At 43.6% G+C, this 23,461-nt stretch overlaps 1 protein-coding gene across 1 annotated transcript; it reads right to left on the bottom strand.

The window, feature by feature from the left end:
* Window positions 1-18,280: 18,280 nt before the first annotated feature.
* Window positions 18,281-21,323, bottom strand: SPMAP1 (sperm microtubule associated protein 1). Its single transcript, XM_024744899.1, has 3 exons — window positions 20,842-21,323; window positions 19,383-19,482; window positions 18,281-18,518 (listed from the first exon to the last, which is right to left on the bottom strand). Exons 1-3 carry the CDS (start codon window positions 21,046-21,048, stop codon window positions 18,361-18,363), a joined length of 465 nt encoding a protein of 154 aa, XP_024600667.1. The 5' UTR covers window positions 21,049-21,323; the 3' UTR covers window positions 18,281-18,360.
* Window positions 21,324-23,461: the final 2,138 nt, after the last annotated feature.

Here is a 23,461-nt window from a genome sequence, read left to right as displayed (position 1 = left end):
CTCTCCTCTATCTCCCTAAGTATTGGTTCTTTGTCATCATCATTTTAGATACGCTCAGTTGATCCTTAAAAAAGAAAAAAGCTCATGTCTTTCCCCCAGCTGCTGCACTCTCCTCTCCGTCTTTAGCGAACTTGAAACAAGTTGTCTCCACTTCGGAGACAAGATGCTTGCACTTCGGAGACAAGATGCTTCCGCTTCATCTTCTGCTTAACCTAAACCCTCCCCTCAACTATTCTTCCCGTGATCTTCAGTAATACCCCTGTATTTAAATCAAATAACACATTTCATCCTCATCTGGACTACCCCTAGCCTTTGGTATTGAGGACCACTCTCTCCTTACCGAAACACTTTTCACTTGACTTCTTCCCATCACTCTCCAAATTTTCCTTCTCTAGATCCTTCTCAGGGAACATTTTCTTTTTTTCTTCTTCGTCCGTTCTGTCTTAGGTCCTTTCACAGTAGGTGCTCTCCTTGGGTGATCTCATCTACTCACAGGGTTTCAGTTACCATCTATATGCTAATGAATCCCAAATTCATTATCTCCAGTCATAGCCCTCTTTCAAGCTCCAGGGTTTTAAGCCTGGCTATTAGTCATTTCCAACTGGACATCTGGAAGTCGCTTAAACTAAATGCGTTATCTCACCTATACTTACTCCCCCAATCCCCTACTACCACCACTTCTCCATCCGGCTGTCATTCTTAGATCTCTCCCTCGTCTCCAACATCCAATCAACAAGATTCTAACTGCTCAACATCTTTCAAATCTGTCCACCTCACCATGCCATTCACCACCTGCCTGGTTCAGGCCATCATCATCCCTCACCCGGTAGAAGTCCACTTCCCCGTTTTCAGTTTTATCCCTTATAGATCTATGCACTCTTTTTATAGCTAAGAGTGATCTCTCTAAAATGCAAATATGATTGTATCAACCCACCGCTTTAAAACGTTTCATAGCTCCCCATTATTCATACTATAGAGCCCGTGTTTAAAAAATGTGAAGTCCTGGGAATTCCCTGGCGGTCCAGTGGTTAGGACTCTGCACTTTCACTGCTGAGGGCCCGGGTTCAATCCCTGGTTGGGGAACTAATATCCCATAAGCCGGGCTGTGCGGCCATGTCGAGTTCTTTCATGATCTGACTCTTCTTACCTCTCCAGCTTCATTAGGACTCCCTACCTCTCACTCACTGTGCTAGAGCTAAACTTTTATTTCCCTAGCCAAACACTCTTAACAACAAAACATTTTTTAGTGGGTAATACATTGTAAATATGTTTTAAAAGATACAAAAGTCAACACAGTAGGGAGTTCCCTGGCAGTCCAGTGGTTAAGAATCCACGCTTCCACTGCAGGGGTCCTTGGTTTGATACCCTATCAGGAAACTAAGATCCTGCTGCTGTGTGGTGAGGCCAAAAAAAAGTCAATGCAGTAGAAGCCTCCCACCATCCTTATACCCTCCTCAATCAGCGTTCATTTATCCCATGTTTCCTTTATGTACCTTTATAACTTTATATTACATATTTAAGTCTTTGATCCATTTGGATTTTTTTTTTGATCTTTCTAGTTGATACACATTCACCTCAACACCTCTACAGAATAATCTTATATTTTCCCTACTGGTGTGAAATACATACATATATACATATACTATATTCCCATTTGTATCTGAGTCTGTTTCTGGATTCTCTATTCCATTCCATTAATCCATCTATTCATGTGGTCTTATCAAGCTGCCCTAATAGCTTTATTTTAATGACATAGGCCTACTTCTCCCTCACTACTCTTCTTTTTCTGGAGTTTCCTGGTTCTGTTTACAATTTTATTTTTCCAAGTGAACTTTCAGGTCAGCTTGTCCAGTTCCAGAAACAGTGTTTCTTATGTAATTATTGAGAGATATATTAAATTTGTAGATTAATTAGGTGAATTATATTATAGCACTTACTCTGTATTATAATTGCCTATGTACTGGTCTGTATCCATGTAACTTCCATAATGCTAGAGACCTCCACCTTTGTGTCCCTTGTGCTTGGCACAGTTTCTGGCACATAGTAGTTGCTTAATTATTGTTAAATGAATACATGAATGGATGGATGAGCCTTAAAGGCCCTGTGTTCTGAAGTCACCATTGACCAAGGTGTTTTGCTTAGGGCATGAGTGCATAGAAATAATAATAATAATTAATATTAATAATTTCATACAATAATAATGGGGGTTATATGTTTGAAAAAGCAATGGCTTTGACTTGCATTTGAATCACAAGTCTGTCAGCTATGTTACGTGACCTTGGACAAGTTACATAACCTCTCTGAGAGTTTTTCCTCATCCTTAAAATAAGAGCAATACCACCTACCCTGCAAAGTTGTAAGAATTAGGTGCAATTACATTTGTAAAGCATTTCACATAGTCTCTGGTAGATAGTAGATGCTCAATAAATGATAACAATTCTATCCACAAAGTTACCAATATCCATAGTAACTTCTCTTCTAGGGCTGATTGACACTAAAGGTTAGGAGGAAGGAGATGGTTCTAAAAGTCAGTGGTGCCATAGTTTTGTGGTGGAAAGTACTTGAAAACAAGACAGGGCTATTTTTGAGGCAGAGATAACTGAAATTGCAGAAACTATATGAGCCAATTTCTTTTCACTAATGTTTCTCAAAGTGTAACCTGGGGACTACCTATAATAGAATACCTTGAAGGTCTTCTTAAACATGACATGTTCCTGGACCCTACCCTTGAACCACTGAATAGACTTTCCAGGGGTGAGATTCTCAGATTCTAGAAAGTTCTTCATGTGATTCATGTGCACACTAGAGTTTGAAAACTACTGCTTTAGAATAAAGTTAGTTTTCAAAGATAAATAAATAAATGAAATAGTCTTGTCTTAAGCCAGGAAACCTAAAGGTTATTTACAAACACTGTAATACAGAGCTGTTTTCCCAATGAGGAGAGGGGCGTTATGAGAGGCAAATCAAGGAATTAATTGCCATGACTGATCTGTGTTGCCTTTCATCATCATTTATTCATTCATTTGTCCATTCAGTGGATGTCAGACTCTGGACAAATTGTACTATAGCCATAGTCTGTAAACTGATAAATGCTCTTCCCGAGGTAGAGTCAGGTCTTTGCTACTCCTCAGCTACTCCAGAGATGGTTGTCCCAAATTCTGCTGCTTTGGAGCTTGTACAAGCCAGCCCTACAGTCAGGTAACCATAAATAGCCCCACAGCTGTTAAGTCAGGTTAACAACTATAGGCCCTGATCAAATGGTCTGGTTAGGCATGAATCCTGCAGAAAGTGGTGGAAGAGTACGCTGTTGAGATAGGTTAAGCCAGAAAGCATCATCCAAGTTAGAGAGCATTCCTTTCTTCCTTCCTGCATCCATTCAGCAACCTAAGGGAAAGGTTATTATGTGCTAGTTAGCACTACACTAAGAACAATGCTAAGTATGGAGGCTACAAAGATGGAAACTTTCCCCTGGCCTTTATACCCCTTTATGGTATAAAGGAGGATGCAGATGCCTAAATACCTGACATCACTATAGTGTAGCAAAGGCCATAATTGAGAAACATACAAAGTAATATATTAACCCAGGGAAATAAAGATTTTTTGCACAAACAGTGAAGCATAGTGTGTGCTGGAGTCAAAACATACCTGGGTTAATATCCTGGCATGCCACACTGCAGGTCAGTTAACCTTTCCCTGCCTTAGTTCCCCCATTACTGAAACAATGATTTTATTAGTACCTAACCGACCTCATAAAGTTGCTGTGCCGATTCAATGAAGTAATGTTCTACTTCTCCACTTCAGTCATTCAAGTACCGCTCTCAAAATTTTTGTCACATTCATAAAGCAATGATATTTAATACTTTTACTTACATTGATTCACCTTTTTTAAAAAGTCCCCAACATTTTATTACAAATTTTTTCATTCAACACAGGTGAAAGAATTTTACATGACACACCCATACACCTACCAACTAGATTCTACAGTTAACATTTTATTCTACTTGCTTTATTACATTTCTATACATATATCTATCCCTCTCTCCATCCAGTAAGTCCTCCTATTTTTAGTACTTTTCTTTTTTTTTCGGTACGCGGGCCTCTCACTGTTGTGGCCTCTCCCATTGCGGAGCACAGGCTACGGACGCGCAGGCTCAGCGGCCATGGCTCACAGGCCCAGCCGCCCCGCGGCACGTGGGATCTTCCCGGACCGGGGCACGAACCCGTGTTCCCTGCATCGGCAGGCGGACTCTCAACCACTGCGCCACCAGGGAAGCCCAAGTACATTTTTTTAAAAATTTATTTATTTTATTAATTTATGTTTGGCTGCGTTGGGTCTTCGTTGCTGCGCGTGGGCTTTCTCTAGTTGCGGCAAGCGGGGGCTACTCTTCTTTGCAGTGCACGGGCTTCTCATTGCGGTGGCTTCTCTTCTTGTGGAGCACGGGCTGTAGGCGCCTGGGCTTCAGTAGTTGTGGCTCACGGGCTCTAGAGCACAGGCTCAGTAGTTGTGGCGCACGGGCTTAGTTGCTCCGCGGCATGTGGGATCTTCCCGGACCAGGGCTCGAACCCATGTCCCCTGCATTGGCAGGAGGATTCTTAACCACTACGCCACGAGGGAAGTCCCTTTTAGTACATTTGGAAGTAAGTTGCAGACAAAGAGTACACTTCCTCCTAAATACTTCAGCATGCATATCATTAACTATAATTAGATATTCAGTTTTTACAGTGTTTATGTTAAAGTTACATTAAATGAAATACATACATCTTAGGTGTATGTTCACTAACTCTGTGTAACCCAAACTTCCAGCAAGAAATGGAACATTGACATCATCCCTCATTCCCCTTCCCAGTTAATCTTTGTCCCTCCCCCCAACAGGCAACCACTTTTTCTTAAAAAATATTTATTTATTTATTTTGGCTGTGCCGGGTCTTAGTTGTGGCATGCGGGATCTTTAGTTGCAGCATGTGGACTCCTTAGTTGTGGCATGCATGAGGGATCTAGTTCCCCGACCAGGGATCAAACCCAGGCCCTTGGCAGTGAGAGTCCAGAGTCCTAACCACTGGACAACCAGAGAATTCCTGCTATGAATGTTTCTGTCTAGGTCTTTTGTGAGCATATGTTTTCATTTATCTTGAGTAAAATCCTAAGAATGGGATTGCTGAGAGGTAGGTCAATATATTTTATTTTATGCAACTGCCAGACCTTTTCCCCAAATGGTATATACCATTTTATATTCCCACCAATTTGCTTGAGAGTTGGTATCTGGTATTGTCAGTCTTTTTAATTTTAGACATTCTGATACATGTGGAGTGTCACAATGTGAGTTTAATTTGCATTTTTCTGGTAACTAATGATATTAAATATTTTTTCGTGGGTTTATTGGCCATTTATTTGTATCTCCTCATTTGTGAAATGTCTCTTCAAATCTTTTCTCTATTTCTTAATTGGATTGCTTACAATCTTTTTACTTTCAGGTAGTAAGAGTTCTTTACACATGCTGGACACTAGTTCTTTGTCAGATATATATTTTGCACATAATTTCTCCTAGCCTAGACTTGCCCATTCATTTTCTTTTGATAGGCAGACACTTTAAATTTTGATGAAGTCTACTTTATCAATATTTTCTTTTATGCTTCTTGTGTCCTCTTGGTAAAGGAAAAATTATTCATGACACTTGTTAAAGAATAATGTTATTTAAGATTAGAGCCAATAGGGACCACTGCAATGGGGTCTTGTAGTGGGAAAGAGATTGGGCTCAACTCTGAATGAAACACGGACAAGTGGGAATTTACAGCCAAGCAGCAGCACAGGGGTTAGTGGATGGAAAATCACTAAGAAAAAACATCAGGGGCAGGGATAGAATTCTGGCTAAACCAAACTAAAGGCAGGCCAGAATGATCACACATCACCTGCAGGATGATGGGGGATGAAGGACCAGGTCAGATATGGCGGAGGGGGGATTCTGATTCTAACTAAACTGACTTCGCAAGATTCTTGCTAAAATTGGACAATGCAGAGAGGAACACGGAAGTCCAAAAGTCAAGGCTTAGTTTTGAGAGAACTCAGAAGAGCGTGCATGCCTAAGTTTGCTCATGGAGAGACTCCTAGTCATGCACTAAGAAACCTTTGCCTAGCCTAAAGTCAGAGAGATATTTTCCTATGTTTTCCTTTAACATCTTTAGGTCTATGATCCTTCTAGAATTAATTTTTTTGAAGACAATCATTTATTTATTACACAGGACAAGGTCATTTAAACAGGGGGACATCATAAAAATGTGTTCAGCCTGGGGTTGCAAGCATCAACGCTCACAACTCCAGTGGAAAGAGGCCACATACAACCAGGAAGGTATTGACATGCCACTCAAAAACAAGCCACACTGCTTAGGAAACGATTAGAGAGTGTTAAAAAAATAAACAACAGGCTCCCAAATGGAGTCACTTGTGCTAAGTCTCACATCAGCAAACCAAGACTTAATACCTAACGTAACTGCAGTTTCAGCTTCTCCCAGGAATGTGACCAATCTGGAATTACCTGGTCAACACTAGTGAGGTAATCTACTTGATAGACCCCCCCCAACTATCCCCAAAGAAAGGTAACCTTGCCTGAAACAATCCATTCTTTGCTAGAATAACTTCCTTGCTCTGCCCCCTTCCGCCTGTAAAAGTTTTCCATTTTTGTATAGCTCCTCAGAGCTCCTTATGAATAGTTATATAAAACCAACTAGATCTTCAAATTTATTCAGTTGAATTTTTCTTTTTAATAGGAGTCACAGAGCATAATAATAGTCTCCAGTTCGCCAATCTGCATTTTCTGTGGCTGGGTCATTAGCCCATAGCATTTGCCTGGTGTTGTGGTTATTAAGAAGGAGACTTCCTGTATTCTAGAGAGCCTTGAAGAGTACACACTTCTGGATGTCACTGAAATCATAGTCAACTCTAGGCTTAACTAGCTCACATCACTACATTTTGGGTCTACCCTAGGTAGTGATGAGCCATCTCTTTTTGGAATTTATTTTTGTGTATGGTATGAGATTCATCTTCTTCCATATGGATATCCAGTTATTCTAGCACCAATTTTTGAAAAGACTTTTTATCCCCATTGAATTATTTTGGTGCCTTGTTAAAAATCAAATGACCATATAAGTGGGATCTATTTCTGGGCTTTCGATTCTCCACCACTGATCTATTTGTCGATCCTTATGGCAGTACCATCTGTCTTGATTACCATAGCTTTATATAAAGTATGGAGAGCAGGCAGTGTTAAGTCGCTCAATTTTGTTCCTTTCTTTGAAGATGACTTTGGATATTCTAGGAGTTTTGTATTTCCGTATAAATTTGAGAATCAGCTTGACAACTTAAAAATGCTGGAATTTGATTGGGATTGTGCTGTTTTTAGGGGTCTGGAGAACTGACATCCCCTATCATTGCTGAGGCTTCTATATGTGAACATGGTATATTCTTTTATTTATTTGAGTGTTCTTTAATTTCAGCAGTTTTGTAATTTTCAGAATAGAGGTCTTGCCCATCTTTTGTTAAGTTCATTCCTTAGTTTTTGTTGTTGTTGTTTTGTTTTTGTGCGGTACTCGGGCCTCTAACTGTTGTGGCCTCTCCCGCTGCGGAGCACAGGCTCCAGACGCGCAGGCTCAGTGGCCATGGCTCACGGGCCCAGCCGCTCCACGGCATGTGGGATCTTCCCAGACCGGGGCACGAACCCGTGTCCCCTGCATCGGCAGGCGGACTCTCAACCACTGCGCCACCAGGGAAGCCCCCCTAAGTATTTTTTAAATATTTACTTGGTTGCACCGGGTCTTGGTTGCGGCACGTGGGATCTTCGCTGCGGCATGAGGGATCTTCTTTTTTTAGTTTATTTAATTTATTTATTTTTGGCTGCACTGGGTCTTCGTTGCTGCGCACAGGTTTCCTCTAGTACCGGCGAGCAGGGGCTACTCTTTGTTGTGGTGCACTGACTCTAGGCACGCGGGCTTCCGTAATTGTGGCACTTGGGCTCAGTAGTTGTGGCTCGCGGGCTCTAGTGTGCAGGCTCAGTAGCTGTGGTGCACGGGCTTATTTGCTCTGCGGCATGTGGGATCTTCCCGGACCAGGGCTCGAACCTGTGTGCCCTGCATTGGCCACCAGGGAAGTCCATGAGGGATCTTTTAGTTGCGGCATGCAGGCTCTTGGTTGCAGCGTGCATGTGGGATCTAGTTCCTTGACCAGGGATCGAACCTGGGACCGCTGCATTGGGAGCCCAGTCTTGGCCACTGGACCACCAGGGAATTCCCAGTATTTGTGTGTGTGTGTGTGTGTGTGTGAGACGCTATTTTATTTTTGATAGATTTTTTTTCTTTCACTTTTATTCTTTTTTTAGCAAGAAAAAAAATTATTAAAAGAATAGCGAAGGAATTCCCTGGCAGTCCAGTGGTTAGGACTTGGTGTGGCTTGGCCAAAAAAAAAAGAATAGTGGAAAACTTACAGATATTGAAAACAAACTTATGGACACTAAAGGGGAAACGTGGGGGAAGGGTTAAACTGGGAGATTGAGATTAACATATACACACTACTATATATAAAATAGATAACTAATAAGAACCTACTGTATAGCACAGGGAACTCTACTCGATATTCTGTGATAACCTATATAAGAAAAGAATCAAAAAAAGAATGAATATATATATACATATATAAAACTGAGTCACTTTGCTGTACGTCTGAAACGAATACAACATCGTAAATCAACTATACTCCAATAAAATTTTAAGAGAGAGAGAATAGTGGAAATGACTCATATGTCCATTAATAGAATGGGTAAGTAAACTGTGAGAGTCAGACAATGAAAGATGACAATGAAAAAAACAAACCACTGATAGAGACAACAACATGAATATACCTCACAGACCTAATCTTGAGTTAAAGAACCAGAGAGTATGCACTGAGCATGTGCTGTTAATTCCACTTACATAAAGTTCAGAACCATGCAAAACAGATCTATGGTGTTCGTGTCAAGACGCTGGTAACCGTTAGTGGCAGAGGGACTGCAAGGGCACCTGGTGAGGGATGCTGCATGCTGGTTACCCAGGTGTGCTTGGGGTGGGATGTTCATTGAGTTGCACACTTGATATGTGCTCTTTTCTGTGTGTGCATCAACGAAAGTCACACAGAAAGAAATCAACACAGAGCTGCTCGGTAAGGCAAAATGTCACCCCTAAGTGCTCAAGAAGCAGGGTTGGGGCTGTAGGTCCAAGCATGCTTCCCAAACCTGGCACAGAACTTGAATGGGCACCTCTCTGTTGCTGTAGCTGAGCACTAAATGCAGCTGTTTGCTTGGGGATGCCTCTGCCTGGGTTATGCCCACATCAGAGCCTAACATTGGATTATTTATGCATTTGTTTATTTTCTGTCTCCCCAACTAGGGTGTGATCTCACTGCAGGCATAGTAAACACACAACAAATATTTATTGGATGTATTTGTCTCTATATCCTTCCTTCCCTGAGCAGAATTTGCCTTCTCATGGCTGTATTCTTTCACCTATATTCTTTTCTTGCAAACATCCATCGTCTTATATAGATACAAAATAAAAGAAATAGAAGAATTTTTCCCTATGATGAGAACTCTTAGGATTTACACTTTTAACAAATTTCATATACAACAGTGTTAATTATATTACTCATGTTGTACAGTACATCCCTAGGACTTATCTTGTAACGGGAAGATTGTACCTTTGACTACCTTTGTCCAGTTCTCCCCACACCCCACCTGTGGTAACCCCAAATTTGATCTCCTTCTTTATGAGTTTGTTTGTTTTTAATAACTACATTATTTTTCAGAATCCAGCAGCTTTTAAAAAATATTTACTTATTTATTTTTGGCTGCATTGGGTCTTTGTTGCTGCGCACGGGCTTTCTCTAGTTGCGGCGAGCGGGGGCTACTCTTCGTTGCAGTGTGCAGGTTTCTCATTGCAGTGGCTTCTCTTGATGCAGAGCACGGGCTCTAGGTGCACGGGCTTCAGTAGTTGTGGTACACGGGCTCAGTAGTTGTGGCTTGTGGGCTCTAGAGCGCAGGCTCAGTAGTTGTGGTGCATGGACTTAGTTGCTCCACGGCATGTGGGATCTTCCCGGACCAGGGCTCAAACCTGCGTCTCCTGCGTTGGCAGGTGGATTCTTAACCACTGCGCCACCAGGGAAGTCCCTGTTTTTGAAGAATAATTGACCTACAACACTATGTAAGTTGCTGGTGTGCAGTATAGTGATTCAATATTTCTATACATTTCAAAACGATCACCACTGTGAAGCTATTTTATTATTATTTCTTTTGTCCGCACCACAGGCTCATGGAATTTAATTCCCCCACCAGGGATCAAACCTGGGCCCTGGTAGTGAAAGTGCTGAGTCCTAACCACTGGACTGCCAGGGAATTCCCCACTAATTAGTTCTTGTAGCTGTTGTATACGGAGTCGATATTTACTTAAATTTATTTGAAAAAGAAACTTTAACAGAAAATCAACCCTTTGGAAAAAAGTCTAGCAGTTCCTCAAAAGGTTAAACATAATTACTGAAGCAGAGCAGGACCCTGTGGTCCTTCCCTGCCATAACCTCCGCCTGCCTTTTGTCTGTGAAAAAACTTTAGCCAAAGAATAAGTTTAATCAGAGAAATAAGATAGTTTAGTCATTAAACATAGTCAAGGACTATAGATAATATTCTGAGCCACGTCCTGTGAGCTGTCTTGTAGATACTGAACGCCGATACACCCCGAGAAGTTAACTACATGATTCCTTCCCTGCCATAACCTCCGCCTGCCTTTTGTCTGTGAAAAAACTTTAGCCAAAGAATAAGTTTAATCAGAGAAATAAGATAGTTTAGTCATTAAGCATAGTCAAGGACTATAGTCAAGGACTATAGATAATATTCTGAGCCACGTCCTGTGAGCTGTCTTGTAGATACTGAACGCCCCCCCACCCCGAGAAGTTAACTACATGATGACCAGACTATAGCCATGACATAAGCTGCTACAATTCCGAGAACTGGCTTCAAGGAAATGGGAACAAACTGACCCTGGAACTGAAGATTAACTATACTTACAACAATCAAGATGATGCTGGTCAGACCACCGCAGGACCAATTTTAAGATAACTGTCAGAGCTTTCTGCATGTAGCCCCCTCCCTCCATCTACAAAGGCTCTTGCCCACTGATTGTCAGTGGTGGGGAGTCAGCCTTTGGACAGGAGTCTGCCCTCCCCCCGGTTGCCAGCCTTCAAAATAAAGCAAATTTTCCTTTCCACCAACCTTGCCTCTTTATTGGCTTTTGAGCGGTGAGCAGCCGGACCCCACTTTCAGTAACATTACCAAATGACCCAGCAAGTCCACTCCTCAGTATATATGTAGGTTAAATGATAACATATATCCATACAAAAACTTGTACATGAATATTCATAGTGATGAAATAAAACTCATATTTTATAGCAAGAAAAATTTAAGCAGAAAATTTGTCTTTGCCCATTTGAGCCTCCTCCCCCTCCCCTTTAGTGTGCGTCTGCATTAACCAGATCTCTTTAGAGATAACATTCCTTCTTAATCTCATCAAGGGTCACAACTCCTTAGGAGATAACCTTCCTTCTTAATCTTGTGACCCGTGGCCCACCCACTACTTGCTTTGTACCTGTAGACCTGGATTGTGTAAACTGTCATTTAATGTACAGTCCTCAGTGTCAAAACCATATATAACTGTGCTTTGACCTCTAATGGGCAGAACATTTCTCAGAGCTTTCTGAGAGGCTGTTCCTGGGTTATAATTCTCGATCTGGCTTGAATAAAATTTTCCATTTCTTTCTTAGATCAACTATTGTTTTTCTTTGACGATAGCAGCATAAGAGCCAACACATGGAAACAGCTCAAATATCCATCGACTGATGAATGGCCAGACAAAAGTGGTATATCCACACAATGGAATATTATATGGCCATAAAAAGGAGTGAAGTCCTGATACATGCTACAACATGGATGAACTTTGAAAACCAGTATGCTGAGTGAAAGAAGCCAGTCACAAAAGACCACATGTTATATGAGTCAATGTATATGAAATGTCTAGAACAGGCAAATCTATAGAGACAAAAAGTAATTCAGTGGTTGCCTAGAGATGGATAGGTTGGAGGGAATGGGGAGTGATTGCCAATGGGTATGGGGTTTCTTTTGGGGTTGATGAAAGTGTTCTACAATTGATTGTGGTGACCATTTCACAACTCTGTAAATATACTAAAAAGAATTGAATTGTACATGTTTGATAGGTACATTTATCAAATACGAATTATATCAATAAAGTTGTCATTAAAAAAGGAAAACCAGTATCACTTGCCATAAGTAGAATGGAAAATCAAATACAAATTATTAAACACTAGTTAGGGAATTCCATGGCGGTCCAGTGGTTAGGACGTCATGCTTTCACTGCCCAGGGCCCGCTGCGTGACACAGCAAAAACAAACAAAAAACACTAGCGGGCTACACTGGTGGCGCAGTGGTTGGGAGTCCATCTGCCGATGCAGGGAACGCGGGTTCGTGCTCCGGTCCGGGAGGATCCCACATACCACAAAGCGGCTGGGCCTGCGCGTCCGGAGTGCTCCGCAGCGGGAGAGGCCACAGCGGTGAAAGGCCCGCGTACCGCAAAACAAACAAACAAACAAAAAAAACACTAGCAAGATAGTTACATCTACTCCCTTTGATTAAAAAAAAGAGAGGATTCAGAAGTGTTAGACAGTTGACACCAAAGAAAACTTTTCCCTTAAGTTACTCAGGAACAAAACGAATTGAAAAAGGAATCATTTTTTCACTCTGTGGTTCAGTGTTTTTTGTGACCTGTTGGCTAGCTGCTGTCAAATTGCATGTACCTGCATACCCATCCCACCCTTGGGACAGACTGAGGTACAAGATGTGAAGCCAAAGTACAGCACCGAGTGTGTGGCATGTACTCCATCCACTTAAGCAATTCTTACTAAGTGGCAAAGGAAGGGACATAAAAGCATTTCAGCTATCAATGTACAAACAGGCTTCTAAAAGTGATGCCAATTGGGTTTAAACTCTCTCTTAGAAATAGAGGGGGGAATTTCTGGGGAAGAAAACGGAATTGAAATAGGGACCAGCTGCCTTGTGATGAACTATTCCACCACAGGGTTCTGACCCCCACCTGCACAATGCCATCATCCAGTAATAGACATTCCTTCTGAATACTGTAAGGAAGTACTCTCTCCCCAGCTGGGGCCCTGTGAGAGCAAAAGGAAGGGACAGCAAGTCCCTTCTTCCACACTTTGATGATTAATTAGTTAATGAAGGCAGTTTCAGCTGACCTTTCTCAAAAACTTTCTCAGCAACACTGGGTAGAATTAGACCCAAAGCCCCCAGGTCTCCTGGAAACTACTAAGAGACAGAAAAGGTGTAGTGATTGCAAAGGGAACAGTAGGACTTGAGGTTGGGACTCCTGCTGGATAATGAAAGATTCTAGTCCTGCTGTAATAAGTCCAAATTCTGTTAAGTGTTGCAACACTTAATTAAAAGGGTAGGGGACTCCCCTGGTGGCGCAGTGGTTAAGAATCCGCCTGCCAGTGCAGGGGACACAGGTTCGAGCCCTGGTCCGGGAAGATCCCACATGCCACGGAGCAACTAAGCCCACACACCTAGAGCTTGTGCTTGGCAACAGGCCACCGAAATGAGAAGCCCGCACCCTGCAACTGATACAGCCCCTGCTCGCCACAACTAGAGAAAGCCCGCGCACAGCAACGAAGACCCAGTGCAGCCAAAAAATAAATTAATTAATTAAAAAATAAATAAATAGAAAAGTGACCTTTTAATTACTTGGGTTAAAAGGTGGACGTGGCTCAGTGCGTTGAAAGCAACTTCAAATATCATCCGGGCATGTGTCTATCAAAACAAAGACACAACAAAAAGGGCAAGGAACTGAAGACAGCTTTCATTTGACCAAATGTGTATGTTGGTAGAGTTATATCTGTTGTTTGGCCAAAAACTGCCATCCTATGTGGAGCATACGGTGTGCGCCCAGCACGTGGTAGGTGTTCTGTACTGTGGCTACATGAACAAATGAATGAATGAATGAATGGGAGAATGCAAGAAAACTGTTTCCTGGCCACTGTAAAGGAAGAGCAAGCACAGCAAAGCAGTCGCTCTTAAGGAATTCCAACTCAAGAGATAGGCCACATGTATGCACACATTAAAATCCATATAAAAATAATTATCATAGAGAAACAAACATGGAACGTGTATTTATCAATAGCTCCATCCTCTCCCAAAAGTCTTCTAAAACAATAGCATACACAACTTGACAAGGACAAAGAGAACTGGAGAGGGAACAGAAGAGCTGTGTCAGACAGTTTTTGAAGGTGGAAAGCAGTGTGGGGGGTGTGATTTAGCAGAGAAGAGGAAGCTGAAACCTAAGTATTGGCGCTGACAGTGGTTATTCATCTTGAGTGCACATTAAAATGACCTGGGAGATAAACAAATCTGGAGACCTGGGTCCCACTAGGCATCAAATTTTAAAATATATCTGGGTATATGGCAGTTCCTCAAAAAATCAAACATAGAATTACCATATGGTCAACAATTCCGTTTCTGAGTACACACTCCAAAGAATTTGAAGTAGGCACTCAAACAGATATTTGTATATTCTGTTCATACTGTTCATGGTAGCATTACACACAGTGAGCAAAAGATGGAAGCAATGCAAGTGTCCACTGACGGATAAACAAAGTGTTTATATATATGTTTGTATATATATAAAATGCGGCCTTAGAAAGGAATGAAATTCTGACACCTGCTACAACATGGAGGAATCTTGAAGACTTTATGCTAAGTAAAATAAACCAGACACAAAAGACATACATGGTGTGATTGCACTTATATGAGGTACTGCAGTAGTCAAATTCATACAGACAGAAAATGGAATGGTGGTTTCCAAGAGTGAGAACTGTGGAGAGGAACAGAGAAGAGAACTGACTGATACTTGAGGAATCCCAGAAAAGCTGGGAACTTGGCACCGCCAGGTGGGCTGCAAATAGGGAATTTTGGTGAAAGTCTATATAAGGAGCAGTTAAGATCCTTAATCTCTATCCCCAGTCCCAAGGGTGAAAGATCTGTTGGGGAGACTGAACCTGTGAGACCCCTCCACTTCCAACTGGGTGGCCAAGGGCTTTCAGAATGGCTTTAGGGATTAAGCGAAAGTCTGCTTATTAAAAAATGGTGTCACTAATTCCCTTCCACCTCCTTGTTCTACTCCCCAGGCAGGAGATCTCAGAATTTTTCTATGGAGAAACTAAATGACCCAAGGAATAGGGGCATGGTGATCCGCAGATATAGACATTTGCAAGTTCCCAAATGAAAAGGCTGGCTCACCGTTGGACTCCCCACAAGGAAATCCATCAGTCAGCAAGCCTACTGAAGAATACAGAGCTTCCAATGGCCTTTACCCTATGGAGTGCCAGTTATTTGGTGAATGCTCTCAACACAAGAATCTAAAACCAAAGGAAACAGCAGCAAAAAGGACACTGAGGAAAAACAGACAGTACTTGGAGAAGAATACTTCAGAAAGAACCATAATTTTAAAGAAACCAGAGAATAACCTGTATCCATAAAACTAGAACAGAATGTAATAGCAAAGGAGCAGTTGGAACTATGAGAAAACTGAAATCAAAAAGCTAACAAAGGACTTCCCTGGTGGCGCAGTGGTTGAGAGTCCGCCTGCCGGTGCAGCAGACGCGGGTTCGTGCCCTGGTCCGGGAGGATCCCACATGCCGTGGAGCGGCTGGGCCCATGAGCCATGGCCGCTGAGCCTGCGCGTCCGGAGCCTGTGCTCCGCAACGGGAGAGGCCACAGTGGTGAGAGGCCCGTGAACCTCAAAAAACAAGAAAAAAAAAGCTAACAAAGAAGTCGGAAGATCAAATGAGCAAATCTCCTAGAAAGTACAACAAAAAGACAAATGAAGAGTAGGGGGGAACAAAAAGACAAAGGAACAGTAGGGGAGAAAAGGTAAGTCCCCAGATGAGCAAACAATGGAGAACAAAGTATAAAAGAAAAATAAAACTTAAGATAGGATTTGAATCTCTAGATTGAAAGGGATCACCATGTACATCATTGAAAAACTTCAGAACATCAGGAACAAAGATTCTAAGATTTTACAGAGAGAAGCAGGTCACATATGGAAATAAGAATGACATCAAGACATCAAGAATGACAATGACACCTACCAAGAGAAGCTAGAAGACAATGATTTTCAAACTTCTGAAAAAAAAAATCTCAACAATAATTTTATTCCCAGACAAACTATCTCTCAAGTGTTTGGGTAAAATAAAAATATTTTCAGACATGCCAGGACTCAAGAATTTTGCCTCCCATATATTCTTTCTCAAGAAGCTCCTGCGGATTATTCTCCACCATATAAAGAAGGAAACTAAGAAAAAGGAAGACATTGCCCAGGAAACAGAGAATCCAACACAGAGGAGACAGAATGGGAATTCCCAAGGCACCCCAAACTGGGTGGCAGGTCTAAACAGCCTGAAACAGAAGGATGGAGGGTGTCAGGAGGACTGCCTTGAAAAATTAATTTGGTAGGTTTGGAACAGGTGGATAATTGTACTGTGAGGCTGTTGAAGTTCAAATTACCAACAGGCACAAAGAAAAACACACAAATGAGAAAATGAGGTAATTTCCTGGAGGAAAACGACATGCATGTCTGACCACGGCTCGGCCAATCAAATGCTTCCACTTGGCATTTTCAAACTTGAGGTATTGCCCTGAATATGTGCCTAGGGTTCTTGGCACAAGCAGTGGACACTTCCAGGGACAAGACTGAGCTGGATCTCTAAATTATATCTAGAAAAAGTGGGTAGGTCTTTTTTAAGGTTTCTTAGCCACACAGCACCTGTGGGATCTTAGTTCCCCGACTAGAGATTGAACACACACTCCCTGCATTGGAAGCACTGAGCCTTAACCACTGAACCACCAGGAGAGTCCCTGAATAGGTCTTTTTAAAAGGTATCTCTTTCTTGAGCTACAGAGTGCTCTTCCTCTGATGGCTGTGTGTGAATGTGTCAACTTCCACTAGACTGAAAGCTCCCTGAGGACAGCTGCCCTCTTTCATCTTTTAATTCACTGCAGCCTTGCGTGTACTAAGCTCTCAACAATACATGTTGTACGAATGTCTTTATCTTTACTCTGTCATACATCATATTGCTAAATTGTGTTCACCGCGCTCAGATCTAATCTTAGACTAGGAATTTCCTCATGGACTTTGTCTTAATTGAAGCCCAACGGAGTCCTCCAGGGATCTGTTCTCAGTGGTCATTTAGAATGCGAGAGTAACTAGTAATTCTGAACAAGAATCCATTGAGAATTCTTGTCTTCCTCCTCTAGTGACCCTGGGGCTGGGAGTGAAGAAATATTTACTCACTTCCACTTAATGGAAGTAAAAGGATAAAGGAGGAAGGGGGCAACCAGGATTGAACCAGAGACCTCTTGATTTGCAGTCAAACACTCTATCTCTGAGCTATAACCCCACGGTCTAATGGGCCTCTCTTTCTTGTCCACTTATGGTGATTCAATACGAACAGGTTCCACCCACTCTGGAATTCCGGCAAGCTTCGTATTCTAAAGTTCCACCTCCTCCACCTCCTTTTCTATCCATCATCTGCTCTGGTTTTCCTCTTGGCCACCAATAAACTGGGTGGGGCACTTGAAAAATAAACTGGGTGGGGCACTTGGAAACTAGCTGAAAAGGAAGCTGACATAGCATTAGTAGAGAAAGCTTCCGTATACACGGTATTACTGTGTCAGAATCCTCGGCCCCAGATACACTCTGGTCGTCCCCTGCCTCTTGATGAGTTGAGGGTGGGAAGGAGAAGGAGGATGTCAGTTCTTTCGGATGGGATGACGCAGGAAAATCAGGAACTCCTTCTCAGGGCAACCAACGCCAATCCCTGTGGCCGCACTGCCTGCTCCGTTCTTGATGGAAACAGTAGCCAGCTTCTGACCTGGGCCGTCCCGATGCCTGGGGAAGAGCTTGGATGAGGGCTTAAGTAGTGTCGTTCCTCCTTATCGCAGCGGCAGGGGAGACCTGAGGCCTCTCCTTTCAAGCCTGGCACTCCGTTTGCATGGAGTTTAAGGCACAGCCTGAGATGCCCTTTCTCCTTCCACCTCCTCCATAGGGTAGGGAAGCCGAGGTTGGAGAAACTAGCTTGCCCCCTCCACCAGCCTCAAAGAAGAAACGGCACACTTGGAGACACACACACAGAAGTTTTAATGTAAAATAACACTGAGTTCATATACACATCTCAGAAATTCAGGTCGAGGAGTGTGAAGAGAAGAGCTGCTGTTAGAAGAGAGGGAATTGGGTGACCTCTCCAAAGACAGATGGGCGCTGGCGGAGGGCTGGGGTGTTCCGGCGATAGCCAAACCGACCATTGAACCCCTGGGTCGCTTTCAGATTGGCATTATAGTTGTCATGTCCGGTCACCTGCTGGAGGGAATGCCCTTGCGGGACAGAGAGAGAAGCCTGAACCTGTATTCAGCCCCCTCTTGCTTTCCCCACTCCCGTTGGGCTGGTATAGGAGGCCGATCCAGGTATAGTCACTGTGCTCCCATGTCCCAGCTGAACCCTCAATCCTGAAAAGCCAAGGGCTGCTGAGATGGAGGAGACAGATGGCATCCTGGAAACCAAGCCTCATACTAGGAATAGCATGCAGGGGAGCGTGAATGGTACATGCTGGGACGGGAAGGGCCAGAAATTTCTGGGCTTAGCTGAACTTGCTTTGCTGCCAGGAGAACTGAGAAAATTTCACCCTTGCATCTGACCCAGCTGGAGAAAATGGATGAGCTCAATTTGGCCAGTGGTGCCAGGGGACATGTGACTAGAATGTGGCCAAAGGGTGGTGGAGTTGGGGTGGGAGGAGGGTTCACCCTGCCAGAAAAACAGGTCTCAACTCTCCCTTTTTCTGTTGCTGCTAAATGGGGCCTAGAGAGTGAGCAGGACACAGCCTGCTCTGGGAGCAGTGAGAAGAACACAGGCTTTCGTTGGAAAGAGTAGAATTCCAACCCTAGCTCAGCCCTTCTTAGCAAATCATTTTAACTCCCTAAACCTCAATTTCCCTGGCTGTAACCTGGGGATACTCTGAGGGTAAAAAGCACCTGACATACAGCAGATGCTCCATAACTAACAGGGAGCACTGTGACACCATCTGCTCATGTATGAGAAGAAGAGCTAGAGGATGCAGTTAGACCCTGGGTCTCTTCCCCCAACCAGGTCTCTTTATGGCCCAGTTTCTCTCTCTATGGAATGCACACCACTCTTCCTAGGTGGGACCATGGTGAGACTGGAGAGGGAGGTGTGGCACTTGCCTGCCCCTGACCAGTTTCTCCTGTTGAGGTATCTCTGTCCTTGCCCGAAGATGTGGAAATAATCCACTATCCAGCCATCCCTTCCTGTACCGCCATGATCCTGAGAATGAGGGAGAAAATGCAGAAGACTATATCAGTCATGATGCAGAGAGATGCACAGTCCAACCCCTGCCTCTGGGCTTGTTGGAGGGAGGGAGAGGTCACAGCCAGGGGTAACAGGGCCAGACAGATTAAATATACTTAGTGACTTATTGCCTTTCAGGGAGAGGCAGTGTAGCTTGGCAGTTAAGGGCTCAATGTCTAACACCAGAGAGACTGGTTCTAATTCCAGCTCTACCGCTAACAAGCTGTGTGACCTTAGGACAATGACACAGCTTTTTTGGACCTCAATTTCCTCATCAGTAAAATGGCGGGTTGCTTTGAAATTTAAGTGAGATATAAAGGGCCTTCAAATAAAGGGCCTGGTATATTAAAGTTTCAATAAACATGATCTTCATTTAAATGAAAATAATACCTACCACAAATGGTGTCTGTGACGGTTAAAGAATACTTACAAAATGGAACATAGAAAAATTCAAAAGTGTGTACACCATATTATTTTTCAAGCTTTTAAACTCTCGAGTTTTCCCCCAGATTCTGGCTCCTTCTGCTATAAAAATCACATGAGTAGACAGCAAACACACACAAACATGGCACACACAGATGTGTGTGTCCATATGCATGTACTGAACACACATGTGCACACACGAACACCCAGGACCACAAAAACTCCCAAGATTTGTTCACAGAATAACCCGCATTAAGTCCTCCTCTCCCTAAGTCACTGACATGTATTATAGACACAAATATTGGAAGCAAAAGTGTTGAAAAACATTGGAGCTGAGCCTATAATAGCCTCAGGATCTTTGATCCAGGGGAAGTACTCTGCGGGGGAGGGGCAACATCCACGAGGGAAAAGGCCTGGGGAGAAGCGAGGGCTGCAGAACTTTGGGAGGTTTCCTTCCAGTCAGCTCACAGAAGGTCGCAGCGAGCGAGCCCTCTTGAACTATGACGTCACCGGACCGAGGGCGCCTCGCTTAGGCAGTTCTTTGTCTTTTTACCGATTGTCGGGCTTTCTGAGAATTTGCGGCGGGAGGTCACCCCAAAGGGTGGATCCGTGATGCCAAAAACGACAACGAAACCCATTTGTTTGGCAGAGGCTTGCAGAAACCCAAAATGAAATCATTCTCAAGTTCAGGCGTGGAAAGTGGTTCTGTGAGCTCAGTGAGCTCGCGCTCAACTGTCTCCCGCCTCCGCCAGTTCCCGGGTTTCATTAAGAAAACTGAGAGGGTGCGAGTCGGGGAGCCTCCCTGGTGGTGACGGCGCTGCCATGAGACGCCCGGATCTGGGAAGTCGGCCCCGCCACGAGGGCCAAGCTCTGCGGGCACAAACGGTGGGGTCCTCCACGGCGCTCCTGTACCTGATCGGTTTTCCGCAAGATGGGCGGAACCACGCGGCTCCGGAAGTACCGGCGGGCGTGGTAGTCCTGCTGCGCGTTGTAGGGTGGAATTGCCGACCAGAGCTTAGGCCTCAAGTGCTCATAGGTGCGGGCCATGGTGCTCACCGCCACTCCATCCAAGATGAAGCTCTTCTCCAGCCACAGGGGACACGCGCAAAAGTGCCCCATCCTAACCACCGCAGCCTCCGAGGACTTTTCTAGAGGGAGCGGAGGGTCCTAGGTGGGGGCTCCCCTGCGCATTGTTACGTTATGTCAAAGACCCCTGTGACACAAACCGTACTGTCCCCATCCTACGAGGTAGGCTCTCGGGGCTGCAGGGGAAGTTGCTTAAATGGTCCAGAGGTGAGGGATGTCTAGGAGGGAACCATGCAAGAGGAATCAAGAGATTGAAGAGGCGCTTCCCTGGTGGCGCAGTGGTTGAGGGTCCACCTGCCGATGCAGGGGACATGGGTTCGTGCCCCGGTCCGGGAAGATCCCACGTGCCGCAGAGCGGCTGGGCCCGTGAGCCATGGCCGCTGAGCCTGTGCGTCCGGAGCCTGTGCTCCGCAACGGGAGAGGCCACAGCAGTGAGAGGCCCGCGTACCGCAAAAAAACAAACAAAAAAAAGAGATTGAAGAGAAGGTGGATTACTGAATGTGCGCAGTGTTAACGCAGTCGGGCCCAGCTGCGTTTTCCTTTTAAGAGCAAGGTTCTCTCCTCCCACTTTATTATATATTATTTCCCAAACCCAGTTCCCTTGAAAAGCTTGTACCCACAAAGGATCAGAAAGAGCTCAGAGAGCATCTACGTCCAACTCTCATTGTACAGAACTGGAAGTTGAAGCTCAGAATGTTGGAATATTCCCTAAATCCATTTAGTGGCAGATCCAGAACCAGAATTCAGATCTCCTGATTTCCAGTAAACCCACTTAAAGCACTTCTCCCCTCCCCACCCAACTCTTTTCATCAGCTATTCCTCCTCCCGTTAAAATTTAAAAAACCAACAGTAAAAGTTGTATTCTTATCAATAAAACAGTAAGTACCATACTTCCAATATTATGTATATATGATAGGATACAGCAAAACATGAACGGTGATCTTCCCTAGTTATTGCTGTTACAAGTGATTTTTCCTTCCTTTATATTCCTAAATTTCCCCCTTGAATAAACTCATATGGATGCTTTACATATCAAAGTGGCTTATACAAATTCTTCAGCTCCTCGCACCAACTCTGAGGTGCTATTATCATTTTACAGATGAAGCAATAAATCCAGGAATTCTTTTATGTTATTATTATAATACTAGTGAAATAAACATATTATATATAATACAAAGGCACATTAATTAGAAAGATTGCATTATACCTACACGTAATAATCACCAATCCCAGCATCTCAATACTCAGCTATTTAATCTTTCTACACTATGACAGGCGAGCTCCTAGCAATCAAATTTGAAATTATAGGAAGTCTATAATTTGAGCCCATTCTATTAAAACGTGAAGAGAACCTGGAAAGAACATTAGAGGACTTGAGAGGACGAGGGGAAAAAATGACAGGCCTAACTCTCACCTCACATTTGAGGAAGGCAGGTGAGAAATTTCATATTATGCAATGGGATAAAAAAAGATTCATTTTAAATGGAGTACCTGGGGGCTTCATGTCACATTAAAGACTTGAAATTCACCAGCCTGGAGGATGGGGGAGGGGAGGAAGACCGGTCTATTTTACAGACTTTGGAATTTAATATTCCTAAAACCAAGACTGACTCAGTCTAGACAGAGGACTGGTCCTCAATCTTGGCTGCACTTCAGAATCTCTTAGGGAGCTTTAAAAAGTCTTGATGCCGAGCTTCCCTGGTGGCGCAGTGGTTAGGAGTCCACCTGCCTATGCAGGGGACATGGATTCGAGCCCTGGTCCGGGGGGATCCCACATGCTGTGTGCGCCATAGCTGCTGGACCTGTGCTCTGGAGCCCGCAAGCCACAACTACTGAAGCCCACACGCCTAGAGCCCAAGCTCTGCAACCAGAGAAGCCACAGTGAGAGGCCTGCGCACTGCAACAAGGAGTGGCCCCCCTCCCCGCAACTAGAGAGAGCCTGCGTGCAGCAACAAAGACCCAATGCAGCCAAAAATTAATAATAAAATAAATGAATAAATTTACATCACTGCTTTCTAGTTCTGGTACATCTGAAGGACATCAATCAAGTACAAAAGAGAAGTCATCTCACCAAGTGACTATGTGCTAGGGTCTTCACATACACCCTAATCCTCAGCCTTTCATCGTACCCAATCTTACAGATAAAACAATTTCCAGATACTAGATACGTGGACACAAACTTCCGTGTAAAAATCCTCTTCCAACATCTTTAGGCCAGACTGGAGTGCTCATTTTCCCCAGACCCTGAATGTCACCTAAATCAACTGTCATGGCTTGGAAAAAAAAAAAAAAAAGCTACAATGCTCAATACCTTCAGGCAGAATTTGCCAGGGCTCATGCCTGTCGTGCTGGCATTCTATCATCTTTTATTCTCAAGCTAGGGTTTGGCAGATATAAGACCATTGTGTCAAAATACTTTTTTTTTTTTTTTTTTTTTTTTTTTGGG

The sequence above is a fragment of the Neophocaena asiaeorientalis genome, unplaced genomic scaffold, assembly GCF_003031525.2.
Source record: "Neophocaena asiaeorientalis asiaeorientalis breed wild unplaced genomic scaffold, Neophocaena_asiaeorientalis_V1.1 scaffold1, whole genome shotgun sequence".
Taxonomy (NCBI): Eukaryota; Metazoa; Chordata; class Mammalia; order Artiodactyla; family Phocoenidae; genus Neophocaena; species Neophocaena asiaeorientalis.
Note: the sequence above shows the minus strand (reverse complement) of the source record. Positions and strands in the feature narration are given on the sequence as shown.